The 16,246-nt window shown below is 33.9% G+C and overlaps 2 protein-coding genes and 1 long non-coding RNA gene across 17 annotated transcripts in view; 1 reads left to right on the forward strand and 2 right to left on the reverse strand.

Moving 5' to 3' along the window:
- The window catches only part of lap (phosphatidylinositol-binding clathrin assembly protein lap), a 44,426-nt gene extending 35,415 nt beyond the window's left edge, over nt 1-9,011 (reverse strand). For 3 of the 13 annotated variants that reach the window (XM_087414429.1, XM_087414435.1, XM_087414433.1), the window contains exons 1-2: nt 7,376-7,615; nt 5,114-6,439 (exon numbers count right to left, since the gene is read on the reverse strand). In XM_087414429.1, coding sequence (XP_087270555.1) covers nt 5,114-5,243 — 130 coding nt within the window. In that variant the 5' untranslated portion in view covers nt 5,244-6,439; nt 7,376-7,615. Of the gene's footprint in view, nt 1-5,113; nt 6,440-7,375; nt 7,628-8,054; nt 8,100-8,854 lie in introns of those variants that run through there. The other 10 variants (XM_087414439.1, XM_087414438.1, XM_087414434.1 and 7 more) reach the window with 7 other exon arrangements.
- Nucleotides 9,012-9,079: 68 nt separating this feature from the next.
- On the forward strand, nt 9,080-14,453 carry SelR (methionine sulfoxide reductase SelR). 3 transcript variants are annotated; one of them, XM_011062908.2, is made up of 3 exons: nt 9,080-9,297; nt 10,707-10,879; nt 13,459-14,453. In XM_011062908.2, exons 1-3 carry the CDS (start codon nt 9,212-9,214, stop codon nt 13,641-13,643), a joined length of 444 nt encoding a protein of 147 aa, XP_011061210.1. In that variant the 5' UTR covers nt 9,080-9,211; the 3' UTR covers nt 13,644-14,453. The 3 variants fall into 3 exon arrangements, with proteins under 3 accessions (XP_011061210.1, XP_011061211.1, XP_011061212.1); XM_011062909.2 differs by having other exon boundaries at nt 13,495-14,453; XM_011062910.2 differs by lacking the exon at nt 9,080-9,297 and adding an exon at nt 9,324-9,535.
- LOC147907052 (uncharacterized) lies at nt 10,785-12,870 on the reverse strand. The gene is made up of 2 exons (XR_015547714.1): nt 12,785-12,870; nt 10,785-12,042 (listed from the first exon to the last, which is right to left on the reverse strand). It is a non-coding gene; the product is annotated as an uncharacterized LOC147907052 (long non-coding RNA).
- Nucleotides 14,454-16,246: the final 1,793 nt, after the last annotated feature.

Here is a 16,246-nt window from a genome sequence, read left to right on the forward strand (position 1 = left end):
CCGGCTTTTGTATTTACGTAAAAAGCAAATCGAATAAGATTTTATCAGTTTTTCATTCAATGTCTGCGCGCGACGTTTATTCTAAAAACGCGACGATGAATAATGATGTCATTGTTAAATAATTATCCCAGAGATTGCCTTTACCGCGTGAACAAAGATAAGTAGAAGTCCCGAGCTCCGGTAAAAGGGTGAAGGCTAAAATAGACGACGATCGATTTTGCTGAATGCGGGCTGGATTCATTGAGATATGCGCTCGTCGGGGGTCAAATCGTACATTGACAAAAAAATGGTTAGTAGTACGACTATAAATACATGTTATCATAATTGAAGTTATTACTACTGTAATATTATTAATAACAATATATATAGTTCATATCAAATAAATATATATATAGGCATAATATAAATATATATATACATATATATATATATTGGCAGTTGAAAATAATTATACTATATAATATATTATAATTACCATAAAAATGGTAACAATTACTTATCTAACTATAATTTTTATGATCATTTTTTTGAGACAATTGGTCTGTTTTCGGTTCCTGCATTAGACTATACTAGAAGAGTGATATTTCATTTGTGCGTTTTTGTTTTCGAGATATTTGGTGTCTAACAATAAATTAAAATGGGATATGTATAATTTAATTAGCAATAGAAAATGAATATAATTACTATGAATATAGTTATTCTTATCATAAATGGTTGCAAACCACAATTTAACTATAACTGATAGTCAGTTTTTATTCTATTTTACATGAGATCTGTTTTTTGTGGCTGAACCAGTGTACACTTTTGGAGCTTAAAGCGAAATAGGTATATGAAAAATAACAAATTTTTCAAGCCTGTTGATTGGCTATGGGATAGAGATCCGAGGACCTCTCTGTTCTGTACACATTTGTCGTACGACAAAAACGCACAAATGAAATAACACCTGAACTTTCTTTCTCGCTTTCGACAAATATTAACATATACCTATTTCACTTTAAGCTCCAAAGGGTACACTGGTTCAGCCACAGAAAACAGACCTCGCGTAAAATAGAATAAAAAATGACTATCAGTTATAGTTAAATTGTGGTATTTGCAACCATTTATGATAAGAATAACTATACTCATAATAATTATGTTCATTTTCTGTTGCCAACTAAATTATACATGGTGTCCCATTTTAACTTAGACACCAAATACCTCGAAAACAAAAATATTTCAAATAAAAGTTATAAGGTTTGAAGAGGGCCACCAGATGCCAGTACATGTAATTATAATATCAAAAATTTTTCTGTCAATGTAGGAGGAGAGGATGATACAGCCTTGTGGCTATCAATTGGCTATCAAAAGTCATCCCGTCCCAACAGCACATTTTGCCCGGGCGTTATAACGGAAGGAAATTATCAGTGATATGTAATCGTCAAACAGTCATCATAACTAACGGTTGCTACTGAGAGAAGTTCGTCATCTTGAAAATCGGCGCTTGTCCGCCGAAGAAGGAAACGTGTCTGAAGCCTTCTTCCCCTTAATCTCAAACACGGCAGTATCATTGTGTGTACTCAAGAGATGTGTACTCAAGATACGTTCTGTTTACATAGTTAATATATGCCCTCATGGTCCGAAGTTTCGCGTGAATTCCACATGGATTTAAGTGACAGTCTATATATTGACAATGAGAGAAAAATACTTTATATTTATGATTATAATTATATGGTGAAATAATAATGGTTAAGAGTTCTATTTTTGTAGTTATTTTATTATATTATTATATATTATTATATTATAATTGTAATAATATTATATAGTAATAATTCTATTGTTGATAATTTTTTTGTAAATATATTTAATTGGCATCGAAAATGATTGTAAATTATAATCAAAATATGATAATTGTAACCATTTTCTTCTTTCAATGTATAGACTGTCCTTTCTGATAACCAAAGCGGACGAAGAAATACAGAAAAATGTTTGAAAAGTGCAATAAACTTGTATATTCGTTTATAATTATTAATTATATCTAATTATTTTCGGAGAGAACAATATGTTCTTTTTGGCATATAGATTGCATATAATAATTATAATTAATTATTATTACTAGTATTATATAGCAGTAATAATTATAAAAATAAAGCTTCTGGCCATAATTATTTTACTATGCAATTATAATAAAAAATACCAAGTACTTTTCTCTCAGTGTACAGATTCAATTAATACTATGATTTTTTATCTTATTTTTTTTTAATAATTGCGTTTGAAGATACACGCGAAAAAGCAACTAAAAGAATAAATTTTGTTGCACGAGCTCTTTTATCTTTTACGAATACTAAATTTTAAAACAACTAAATCTGCTACGTGTGTGAAAATTTTCGCGTTTTCCTTTTGCGTTTTATCATTTTCTTTTTTATTTGCATGCTATCAACACGCAACCTAAATAAAAATGTAAACGTCCTTGGTTTAATTAATTAAACCATCATAATCTGAGTGGAAGAACTTTATCTATAAAGTTCAAGGTACTGCTGAAGGGTACTTCATTCTCCTCGAAGAGATTTTTATAGATCATTCTTCAGAAGAGTTTCAAACAAATCATACTTAATCAAATTAAAATTAAAAGATATTCGTAGGAAAAAAAGGAGTGAAGATTTCATTTTAATTTTTTGTTCGCCCACATGCTTCAATAATGTGGCGATAATTATATCAAACAGCTCGAAGAAATACTCTTAAGATATTATCGTTGCTCGAAAGAAAAAATACGGAAAAAACATTTCTTCAGCTTTTTCTGTTAAGTATGTATTTTGATATGGGCATAATATCTGATTATCTCGAAATAAAAGATCCGCTTTTGCAATCGCGGGCGCAATCCGGTTCGATAGCGAACATCATTCTCGAATTAATATATGAGAGTGATATTTGCATGCGATCGCAATTTTTGTTTAAAAGTGGCCGTGTATTGAAATTTACGTGTTTTTTAGACCGATCTGAAATTCTAAAGCCGTATTCCCCCGCTTACGAATATCTGATGAGCCAGAATACGACTTGTAAATAAATCACGGTGACTCTATACATACTTTTCCCCATCAAATTTCTACAGAAAATTTTAATTTCTCTATATTTTTTTTAAAAAAAAGAACAATATACATTAAGAGAAAAAAATTATTACAGTTATATAATTATAATTTAATTATACTTTATAGTTTTAGTTCATTATTATTTAATTTTGATTTTTAATTCAATTAAGATTAAATAAACTTCATTTTTCAAAATAATTTATAGTCACAAATACAAAATATATTTATATAATAATTGATTATATATATTTTTAATTATTTAATAATACAGATTCATACCAAACTTTTTTCTTAGTGTAATGTTTTCGTTCCGTTTATTAATATAAAAAAGAAATTACGAAGATATCGCAGAGAAGAGAAAGTACCCATTCACTTTTGATGCGCGTAATATCAATGCGAGCGTAATATCAATATTTTATATATAATTCTAATTAACATTCTTGCGTATGCCTGATGCGCAATTAACGTCCCTGATTCTCCTCCTTCCCAGTATCAAAAATAGCGTGTTAATGATCGCGCAGGTCGGAGAAAAGACTCCAGAAATCGAACATGCGTGGTACGAGAGGCCTATCTCTTTTCCACGTTTCGCTCTCTACCTTCCTATGCGATATCTTTTTCTTTTCCTTTTTAAAAGTCTGAATGTTTTCGTCTTTCAAACGCAACGAGCAAAATACAGTTGAAAAGAAGTTCTTTCTAGAATCATTTTCTGTTTGGATAAGATTATCAGTATTCTTTTAAAACTACATGTACTCTTCTTGAGGTCTCATAGAACTTTCCTAATTATTAATTAAAAGTTTATATATTTATAAAATTATATTAATAAGAATTGTCAATCAGAATTATATTTTAAAGGTATTTAATAAACTAATATGTTCTACAAAATAGAACATATTAGTTTATTAAATACCTTTAAAATATAAAAAATTATACCCCCTCCTCAGTCCTCTTACGGAATTTTTTTTTTATATGTGCAATGTACCGTTTTCTTATGTGATTCAGATATGGTAACTCTACTCCAAGAGATATGACGATTACTATTATTACACTCTCCAGGAGCTCCATTGTCCACTCAGGTAGCATTCCAAAGCACGCGTTCCTGAACAGAGACACATTTCGCAGAACTGTCGCAAGATTATAGCGAGAAGCGTGAAGTGGAAATCCTGTGGAAATCCTACAAGTGCAAGCACGTATTCAAGAGGCGACACAATCGACTTCGATTGCTTTAATTGCCACGTCAATGTACATGTCAATGTGGAAAGGAGAATTAAACCCGACGTTCCGCGGTCGATCTCGTTCAACCATGCCCGTCTGAGAAATTGCTTAATGCCGAGGATTCGCGAGACCAATGGAGAGGGCAAGTCGCTCGCTTCTCGCCTTCTTTCGCGAAAGCAGGCAAATAGGAAAAGGTGAGCAACTCGTCGTCTCCCTATGTGGTTTCGCGCGTGTCCTCGCTGTGAATCAACAGCAGGAATGGCCACGAAATCGCATCGAAATCGGAGCAGGCGACACCCTGTGACGTCGAGACGTCCTTTTCCCTATCAAGAATTCCAACAATCGGACGACAAATTCCATTTTTTATCAACGTTTTCTCCTCAACTTGAAAATTGGAGATACGGAGAGAAAAAAAATAGTACCAGGCCGTTCCAGTGTCAATTAAAATTTAAAAAAATGATCGAAATGCCGGTGAAAGGATGGCACTTGACAGACATATCACTGCAAATCCGAGTGTGCAAAAATAACATTATGCTGCATAGAAATATGGATTTATATTATACATTCAAACGTGTATCACGGTGCTATTTTTACACGGAAGACTATCTCTTTAAATTCTTTCGAGTGGAATCTCACTCTAAAGAATGAAAATTGAGGCAGTCTTGAAAAAGAATGGCTCAATGTCAATCCTTAAGAGTGAGATTTCACTTTTCAGAGTGAAATTCGCTTTAAAAGTTTTAGGAATGAAATAACATACGTATATACAAAGTGACTTTTTCCACACTTAGACTTGGATTTACAGTGATATCGGTGGGGGCAAACTTTCACTCTCTACTCACAGTCGAGATGCTTCTTCTTGGGACCGATCATCTCCTCCGTAGTGGCCTTACAAACGGACTTGGCGAGGCCCTGGCCGGCGATACTGTGCCTCGCGGCCAACAGCCTGTCGTTGATCGTTTGTCCCGCCATACTGTCCCGCTGTCACAGAGCAGTGGTAGCAGAAGTCAGCAGCAGTTAACGTTTGCGGCGAAGATCGCGTATCCTCCCCCGACAATTCTTCCTGGCTTAGTCTTATTACTCTCGGTGGAACGAACGACGAAAGGATCGCGCGACTATGATGGTTTCAAGGACGAAAACGAGGACGAGGAGTTTCTCGAGGGGTTTCCTCGAGAAACGATCGCGAGAAACGAGGTGAAGTTGGCCGTCCTTGACGCGACGCGGACGAACGGACGGGAACGAGACTACGGGAGTTCGGGAGCACTCTGGGTTAACTTCACTTCGACGACACCACGACACCACGACACCACGACACGATCACGATCACGATCACGATCACGATCACGATCACGATCACGATCACGATCACGACACGATACGACACGATACGACACGATACGACACGACACGACACGACACGACACGACAGAGCCGTAGACGAGGCGCTTACCGCGCGAGGCGTCCGCGACGTCCCGCTCACCCCGATATTATACTCGGCCCGTCGCGCGTTGCTTTTCCGGTCCTCCGGCACCTCTCCTCGTTCACTCTCTCGTCCTCCTCCTGCTGCTCCTACTCCTCTACCTTCTCCGCCTCTCTTCGTCCGCCACCACCACTTTCTCGGGCCGGTTCCTACGTTCGCGTAACGGAGCGAACGATAGCCCGCCGCGATTTTTCTCCGCGTTCCACCAGCAGCGGAGCCAGGCAGCTCACGCTCAGCTTTAACGGCTCAGCTGGACGGCGTTACGTCGGAGGCTGACGGCGACAGCAGGCTCCTTCTATCTGTCAAGATGGCGGCCGCGCTCAGTGCCGACCCGACTGCCGATCGCGGCGCGCGCCACCCCGCGCCGACTCGGCGGACCAATCACAAGCGCTCGCCGCCGGCCCCGCTGTGTGACGTCATTCCCGTCATTCTTACTCGGAGCAACCGAAATTTGAAGATCAAACGAAAGCGACGCAAGTCGTTCGAATCAATACCGATTCTTCAATATTTTGTTTCGTTACTGGAGAAACGAAATTATACTCGGAATGAAATTTTTTTATGACTTACAAGCGATATTGGTAACGCGATTTCCTAAGCTGCTCCGACACCGACCATCGATTGAAAATATAGTGTGAAGTTAGCGCTCGTCCGTTGTAGGCATAGTTACCAACGTGCGAATTGCAATTCTCTAAAAGTTCATGATCGAATTAGGGAAAGTATTTCGAATTCAATTTTTTTATTGTTTACAATTCTTTTCTAAATATGAGACGGTTTGGCAATGAAAAAGACGAAAAACTTTCAAAATTTTTTTTCTGTATATATGAAAGTCACTCATTCATGTAAATTCATACGTTTCCATCGCTAATTTTGAAGAACAATAGAGAGGGCGTTAGTTCACGGAAAATATTTGCAGTTTCAATTCATGCTTCTTACAGAAATTCACATCTAAGTTTTATTACAAAAGATTTATGATGAATCAAATAAATGTTCTTCCTTGATATATATATATATGTATTGATATCTTAAAAAATAAATGCGTTCAAGCAGAACAACAAATTATGAGAACGTCAATAACATTAAAATAAATTATAAATTGAAAAGTATAATTTAATAAGTATTTATTTTAGAGCAATTTTGACATTATTTTGATTTTATGATGACTTGTGATTTGCTTTTTAAATATCATCGCGATACGTTAATTTTCAATCAATTTAATTTCAAAGTTATAGGAACAAAATAATTATGATTCGACTAAAAATCTTTTTGTTATAAAATGACGGTTATATATTTCAATAATATTTGATAAAAATATAAACAAAAAATGCGACATTTTAAATTGTAATTGTTCAGTATTAAATATTTCAAAAAAAAGTATATAAACAAAAATAATTTGACTAAAGATCCTTTTGTTATTATATTAAATAACAGCTTTAATAATATTGTATTAGGTGTTGGAATTAATTCGTAGCGTTTTTAATGAAAGAATGTTATTTATTTCACATGAGCATTAAAAAATACATTAATGAAAGTACTTCCCATCACTTGTAAAACGCTACGAATTAATTCCAACACCTAATAGTTTAATACTTCAATAATTTTTAATAAACGTAATTTAGAGTTATACCTTCATTGTTTGCGACTCTTTCCAAACAGGTAGTTATGTTTTCATCGCACATTTACGTGTTCCATGTTTTTTTTTCGTCATTTCTCATTGATTGCACAACTTTGATCCGGTTTTTGATTTGTCCTTCAATGACAATAATATTGGACAATCAAACGATTCATAATCGTATATCGTGATCAATGCAACGCATATATTTCTTGTATATATTGGGTCATTTAAAAAGTATCCGCGGTACTTTGTCACTAGATGACCATCAACACACATCTAGTGACAAAAAACCGCGGATACTTTTTAGATGACCCAATATTTCGAAAAAATAATATGCCAAAAGAATAACATGAAATAAGGCAAAAAGAATTTTGATTTTGTGCACAAAAATGAATCGCCGATCGACTGCGAAAAGTTTAGTTCAAAAAACAATATAGCGAGGCGTCGAAAATGATTGTGGCAACACTAATTAACAATAATAAGTAAATTAGTTCATTCGTATTTTCTGTATGTTTAATATGTGAAATATCTAAACAATTAAATGTGCAACCAATCAAATTTTTATATTTTGTATACACATAGTTGCCAAAAATTTTAGTTTTTAAATTTAAAATTTGAATTTTTAAATTTTAAATTTTAAATTTAAATTTATCATGAACCCGATAGATATATAGAAATAATTGAAAATCACCGTGTGACCGATAATCGGTGACTAAGTTCACGACGTTACAGCGACCTGCCTGCAAAAATATATAAACGAAATTAATTTTTTATTGTTACAGAAAAAAGATTAGAAATTAGAGACAAATATATCGTAATTAGAATTGTTATATATACGATTCTGTTTATAATAATTATCTAATTCAAAAAGAGTTTGGCTAAAATCGCTTTTGTTATATATTGCGCGTTGTTGCGTCATTAGATTATATTTATATTAAAATAATATCTCGAGATAATAAACCATTTTATTAATGAAATTTTAAAACCAAATTTAAAACAATGTTAAATATTATATTAGATAAATAAATATCAGAAAAAACGAGATCGGAAAAATAATCTTATTTTAATTGCTAAAATTTACTAATTTATTTAATTGAAAAATTTTTCAAATTACCAATTTATTTAATTTATTTAGTTTTATCTTACCAATTTATGTAATTAATAAAAAAATAACTCCGCATCGTTATTTTTCAGAATTTTGATCAAATTATAATTAAATTAAACGATGATTAATTTTTTAAACCTTTTTACTATTTTTTGTCGTAAATAAAATATCGTACGAGTTCTTTATATATGAAATCTATGTGGCTGTGTTCCAAATTTCGTTGCTAATCTAGTGCTGAAAATTTATATAGTGCACATAACGGCTGTGGTCAAAGTCTGTTACAAAAATGCTTTAAAGCGTTTGATTGACTAATTAGAAGAAAGAATGTTACAAATTAACTAATCAAAAACCGCTTGAAAGCATTTGTAATACCGCGTTGGCAATACTTGCGTGTAAATTATAGATTTTTAGCTCTGGCAGTGAATTTTTTTGGAGCAGCACAGCTATATCGGTCCCTGGAACGTGACTGGAGCGCCAATTGAAGTCGACCCGGTCGACCGCGCGACGAAGCGTGCTTTGCGACTCGGAGCGCGGTTCACTCCGATTCAGTGCGGCGAAGTTGGCCGATAAGCGTGCGTGTGCGCGTCCTGCACTCGCGAAGTTGGAGATCTAAAAGACGTTCGGCCGAAAAGCGTAGAATTGTGGCGCGTGTAGTTCACATTTCTACTAAATTTTCTGAATCCCGGCTGATCCCAGTCTCGATTATCAAGATTCTGCGACACACGTTCCGCGCGATCAGGAGGATGACGACGGCGGTTGACAAGGAAGAAGCGCGGAAGCGCCTGACGCCGCTGCAGTGGCATGTGACGCAAGAGAAGGGCACGGAGAGGTGAGGGTCACATGTGCGGAATTTGGAAATCATGCTACTGATACCGGCGTCCTCGAGAACGCTCCCCCAGGGATTTGCTCACGGTGACGGCGACGATGACGACGTGGTGTCGAACGGTTTCTGTTTTAGTGGCCAAGATAATCCGAGCGAGATCGCACCGGATCCGGTTCAGTTTATAGCCCAAGCAGGACAACAGGTCACGATAACGTCAAAACATGACATTAAAATCATCTGAAAAGTAATTTTTAGTAATAATTTTAAAGTCATTTTGATATAACTTTTTTTTATTCTGCTTGGAGTCTTGTTATGAGGAACCGATTTGGGAATGAGTTTCTTTTGACGATGTTCCTAAAGAAAATTTGCCATACGCCAGCCTACTCGAAGCGGAAATCTTATTCTTCCGTTAACAATTGTGACCTACTTCCTGTTATCGTGCTCCGCGAGGAGACGTCAGCTGATTCTGTAATGGGCGATCAAAGCGCAACGTGGAGTTGCGCAACGTATAATTATATTGCTGACACAGACGGATGTTATTTGTCGTCTGCTCCATATTTACGCAATCTGCCGGGTGGATTCTTGCGGTTTGGCTTGATTATTTAGAAACGTTCCGCTTAAATTCCAAGCAAGTTGAATTTACTGAAGTATATAAAAATAATTATTAGAATACACTATGTATGTTCGTCCGATACGATTTTATGTGTGTAAAAATTAATAACGCAATAGTTATAATATATTAACAATTAATATATTATTCTAATAATAATCCTACACAATATGAAATATTTCAGAAGTTTTTTCAAAATATTTTACTGCAAGCTCTGAAATATTTCAGAAATTTTTTATGAAATATTTCTAAAGTGTATAATTGTTCAGGAAATCAGAGTTTTTGAAATATTCTTTTTTTCAAAAAATTTCTAAAATATTTTAGTGAAACAGTTTGCAATATTTTAAAATGTTTTACAATTGTTTATAAAATATTTTTGAAATATTTTATTAAAATATTTCAAACAATTATTCACATAAATATTTCACATAAATATACTGTGTAGGGTATTACATCAATATTATAATTTCCCACTCAATAATATAACTTTCATACTATTTCTCACGTTGCATGTCGCAAATAAGATGACAACGTGACATGATTCACTATGACTGTCGTGAATTCAAGGTAAAAAGACACGAATTTCCACGCGCTCGTTCAAGCGTTCAAGTTAATCTTGGACGAGGAACACCGAAATAACTTTTTCAAGAGCGTCCCTTCGTATGTTTACGCGTGAACGGTCTCATGGCCAACAGGTTTAAAAATAAACTATATGTCTCATGATTTGTGACCTCCCTCTTTCCCCTTTCCATCCCTAATATTGCCACTTCATCATCCCCTGACTCATTTGTTTCATTTGGTGCAGGCCGTTTACCGGTTGCTACAACAAGTTCTACGAAAAGGGAACGTACACCTGCGTTGTGTGCGACCAAGAACTGTTCTCTTCGGACACCAAATACGACAGCGGATGCGGTTGGCCTGCATTCAACGAGGTTTTGGATCAAGGACGCATCAAACTGACCAAAGACACCTCTCATGGTAAGCGAGCACCATTACGATTTACCTTCGTTAGCGTATCTTTTGTAATTATGCTCGCGTTCTTAGAATGCCAATTCACACCTCATGTTCATTTAAACATTGCACAATAGTCGGCAGGTATACATTCAAATTACTTAGAATAGGATATCTCGTAAATAAGTTTTCGATTCCAATGTTGTACCTGCTTGCTATTTACAACATCATCATAATCGCAACGTATATAAGGGATGAACAAAATAATATAAACACCTGAAACATATTATCTACTTGTTTTATTAATATAATAAGAATTAGGATTCGCAATTTGTCTTTAATATAAATTCTATATTGTTAGAATAGAATCATACATGCTTGAATATTGTAGCAACTACTACAGTGCAATATTTTATCATTCTTCTAGTTAGCAAAACATTTAATTGCTTAAAAGATATTGAAGAAGAAAATATGTTTCTCACTCTGTTCTTCAAAACTATTAATAATATTTGAATCAGTTACAGTTTTTGAAAACAGAACAATTTTAGGAAATAGAAAAGAAAATTTTCTCTTCCTTTTTTTTATCAATAAAATAAGTAGAATATATTATAAGTAGATGTTCATATTATTTTGTTTTCTTGTATCATAATTGTACACTTGCATAACATTACTGAGCCTATCCTGGTCACATTTCATTCACTTTCTGCACCTATCCAAAGTAGAAATCTTTATATTGAGTTTCTCATAAGATTCAATTTTCCATAAAATTATCGCAAATTAATTCGTAGCAAAAATTATGATTATATTGTCACTCACTCCTCGCGCCTCATTGATGAATGTAAACATTTTCTTGTGTACATAGATATCAGCTTAAAAATATTTCTTATAATAAAAACAGGAACTGTAGTATTCATTTATAGATGATGTATTTTTCTCTACTGTAAATATAATATTATGTATATTAGCTGAAATTTCCTGTTTTCCTCGGTTCCTGCATGTACTTGCTTAGAGTGTGATTGTGTTAGACTTACATCACTTTTTCTATGAAACTAATACGCTAGCTGTATATTATGAAACATTGGAAATATGACCAATAGGCTAGATATAAATATCTTATCGTGTCAAGAACTGTTTATGAACATAAAATTATCGACTGCTCGATAAACATAACATTCTTTCATTTAGTTTGCCTAAGAGTAATAATGTAATAATGTCTTCTTTTTACTCGCAAATCCTTAATGCATATAGATCTCATTTTTTGGAAGCATTCGATGCAAATAAAGTTCCTCCGCTTTTAAATTACGCCAGTTGAAATAATATTTAATTATTTGCAAGTGTGTTTCAATACTCACAGCTATATGAACTTACAATGTTTCTATGACGTAAGTAAATATTTAATAAAGATGAATATGCCGTATAAAAGTTAAAAAGTATATATATTAATTACAAATATAATGTAGAGGAGATTGTGAGTGCTTTTCAGCAAAGAAGACAACATTGTGTAACACAGTATGTAGCATTACGTGCTTTTCAACTATATAGCATAAGTCTACACAATCGTACATAGCTAAAATGCTGTATCCGACTATATCGTCATTTTAAATTACTTTATGAATACCAAATTTTTATATTTTATTACCATTTATTTTTCTAGTAGTGAAATTCTGATGAGATTTTAAGATTACATTCAGATAAATTTGGACATAGATATAAGACCTTTTTTTTGATTTCACTTTGGCGGTGAAATAAAACAAGCTAATTAACGTTTCGGCTACGATACTGTGTCACACAGTATATGATGTATTAGGTGTTGGAATTAATTCGTAGCGTTTTACAAGTGATGGGAAGTACTTTCATTAATGTATTTTTTAATGCTCATGTGAAATAAATAACATTCTTTCATTAAAAAACGCTACGAATTAATTCCAACACCTAATACTTCGTTGTGGAAAAGTACCCTACCTAGATAAGTTGGGACATACTAATTATTCTTTTAATATTAACGAGATTTTTAATATTAGTTGCTCAGTTATGTTGCTTTAGTTAATGTAACTGAACAGCCAACATTAAAAATCTTGTTATTATTAAAAAAATAATTAGTGTAATCCAAAGTACAATATGTCTTTAGGTATGCCAGTCTTCCCTATACAGTATGTGATTGCATAATTTTCGATATTGTCAAGTAAGCGTACTATTGAATTGGAAGTGTATAACAAATAATAATTAACAAGCAAAAATTAGATATAAAAAATAAAAATGTATATATTGAATGAAATCGTCATATATGTACACACTTCTTCATCATTATTCTTTTAGTGTCATATGAATGTTAACTGTCTCCTCATGATTGGCGGATCAATCTTTAGTTTGATTTTCTTCTCATTTCAAGATCTTTTAGATCGCTTCTGTTCACTTCTTGAAAATTGTATCCATGAAAAAAGGGTGTCTGTCTGCGTCTAATCACACTCTATTGTTCTTTCTCCTCTCGTCCTCCCTGATCAATCTCCTGGCTACTACCACCACTGAACCACTTCACTCTCATCACTGAAAAAAAAACAACACCACTGAAAATCGCGCATCACGTCGAATTAAACGACGCCAACTAGTCGGCGGCAATCTACTACTGCTGATCGCAAACCCAGATATGGTGCGGACCGAGGTGACCTGTTCGAAATGTGATGCACACTTGGGGCATGTGTTCAACGATGGGCCGAAGCCTACGAGGAAGCGTTTCTGCATCAACTCCGCCTCCATAAGCTTCCACTCGGTGGGAGAGGAGAAATCTACGTAAAATCAGCATGCGCGTTTATCACATTCTATATTTTACTATATAATATTTATACGAGAGTTGTGTCTCGTGTTATAAATATTAAAATATCTTCGTTTTATTTATGTATTGTAAAAAGAAATAAAGTAATAATAATTATCGTCGAGATAAATAGGCTATCTGTAAGTGAGTTTATTATTATAAGGAATATTTAACATTTTATTATTGCTGATGATGTGCTATTAGCAAACGTTTCTACGTCGTTTACTACATATGACTGATTGTAACGTTCGATTGTATATGATTTTCGTAATATATTCGCAAAAATATTCCTTTCTACATTAAAGCGTCTACGTAAATTAAGGAATATACTGTTGATGTGACTATAAAGCGTTTCCGACTGACATTTCACTCGCGACGAGAAGCTAATTCCATACTATCAGTTCTCTTAAATCTCATTGTGTACTCTCTGCTTTCGATATTACAAACGTACATGTACATATCCGTATCAAAGTGTAAAAAAGTATAGCACCCACGCAGGATGTATGTATCACATGAGAAAGCGTGACACTAGACAGATAATACAAATTGAGAGATATTATTTTTTCAATGAACGCCATAATGTAAATACCCTATCTACCTTAATATATTAAATGAGGAACAAAATATAGCAGTCATCATTTCTCGTTCCTCTTACTCGTAATATCTCGTAATATCATTAGGCAGGACAGGGTGTTTTGTATGAAGAAGAGAACATGTTTGTTATAAAATGTTTCCTTATATTGTAACGTTTCAAAACAAACTGAAAGGTGTTATAATACAATATACGCAAAATTCTAGGCGTTATTTTTACAATTCATTATTTCCTTTCTGTTTTTTTTTTTGCATTCCCTCGCCTTTTGAAATTTTCATTATAAAAATTTCACATTTCTTCCTGAGAGACCAGATTTCTGTCGAATGGTTTCCGATCGCGATAAATGCTTTTTTTTTCTTACAAAAGTTAAAGGATGAACCTTCCGTCATCAAGGAAGGATCAAAATCGAAGATTTCCTTTTTTTTCAATCTGCAGTAAAATAGCGACTTTATTACTATAGGCCTACTTCTTTCTTTCGCTCGGAGATCACAAAGCATTTTCAAAAACATCGTAAAATGCTACAGTAAAACATGCATACACACATTTAACATGATTCGCGTATTAGGAACCTATTTTTAAAAATCTAAAATGACGATAAAAATACACGTGGCGCACATAGCGGATTATTAAATGCAATTGGAACGATCATTATATGGATGCGCAAACGGATGCAAAGTTGCCAGCATTTTCGCGTTATATTAAAAGATTCGCCTGCCCGTATTTTTCTCAGAGCTTCTCGTACATTTTTCTATACGTTTGCGATGCGTTTCTATTCGTTTGTCAATGTCAAAAATAATGAGTACTTTCGTAGTGCATCACTTATTATTATTACGATAAGGCATGTCTGGTACAATTTTTGTACTTTTGTTCGCACGATAAAAGGATTATACTGTTATCACAGCGAACGTGTCTACATGCTAAGATGCGCTTCAATCGGGTTGTGCGTCGATAGGGGTAATAATTTTTTGTGCAGGCAGTTTTGCATCTCGCGCGACCCGATTTGCAAATAAAAAAAAATTATAAACATTAATAGCTGCTAATAGCTGTACTGTTAAAATAACTATCGCGAAAAAAATAACGAAAATATGAAGGTCCCCAGTAAACATCACCTAAAAACTCAACAATGTAACTTATGTGACACAAGTGTTACATTATGTTGTTGAGTTTGAAATTATAATTATATACTGATGTGTTATGTTATTTTAATTGATGTTTGCTGAGTCTCTATCGCTCCGAGATATTTGTGAAAATGCAGGACTCCGCGTCTTTTAATGTTTCTGATCGTTAACTTTAACCCTGGATCGCACCATTATCTTTTTTTTTTACACACTCATACTTTTCTTTCATTAATACTAAGACGTGCGCAAGTTACTTTATCTCTTAACTTGTCATAGATCGATTTTAGAGATGGAAGCCGAAGCAGAGATTAATGCCGAGCAATATTTGTAATACACATTTGCGGAATACTGAAGAAGCACGAATTTATAATTTATATACTCTATTTCATAGTCCCTGATTCATTAAAGATGCGTCGCATTAAGTTCCTTCGGTATACCAGCCCTAAATTCGATCATAAGCGTTGATACAAACTGAGCTGCTTCTTCTCCCTATCTCGATCAAGTACAGTCAGACATTATAAAAATCTAATCAGGCTTCTTTCAAAAAATGATACTACAAAAAAGGAGAAGAAAACAATAAAAACTCATCGAATATTGAATATACCTTATCATATTCTTCTCATTATCAAATAATATATGGGTTTCCTCTTCTTTTCTTCTTCTTGTTTCGTATGCAATATAAGTGTATCGTTAATTTCTCGATTTATAACTATCATATTTATATTCTTACAAAGTCTGAGTTAATATTAATTTATATATGAGTCCTATACATATATGTATAACAAAAAATCTCATTGATCGATCTATCCATCCACCGCACGAAAACTGGAAGTGCGTGCCTCTCGCAAACTCTCGAAAGGGAAAAAGAATAACAT

This window comes from Acromyrmex echinatior, chromosome 16 (assembly GCF_024713525.1).
Source record: "Acromyrmex echinatior isolate Ae372 chromosome 16, ASM2471352v2, whole genome shotgun sequence".
NCBI lineage: Eukaryota > Metazoa > Arthropoda > Insecta > Hymenoptera > Formicidae > Acromyrmex > Acromyrmex echinatior.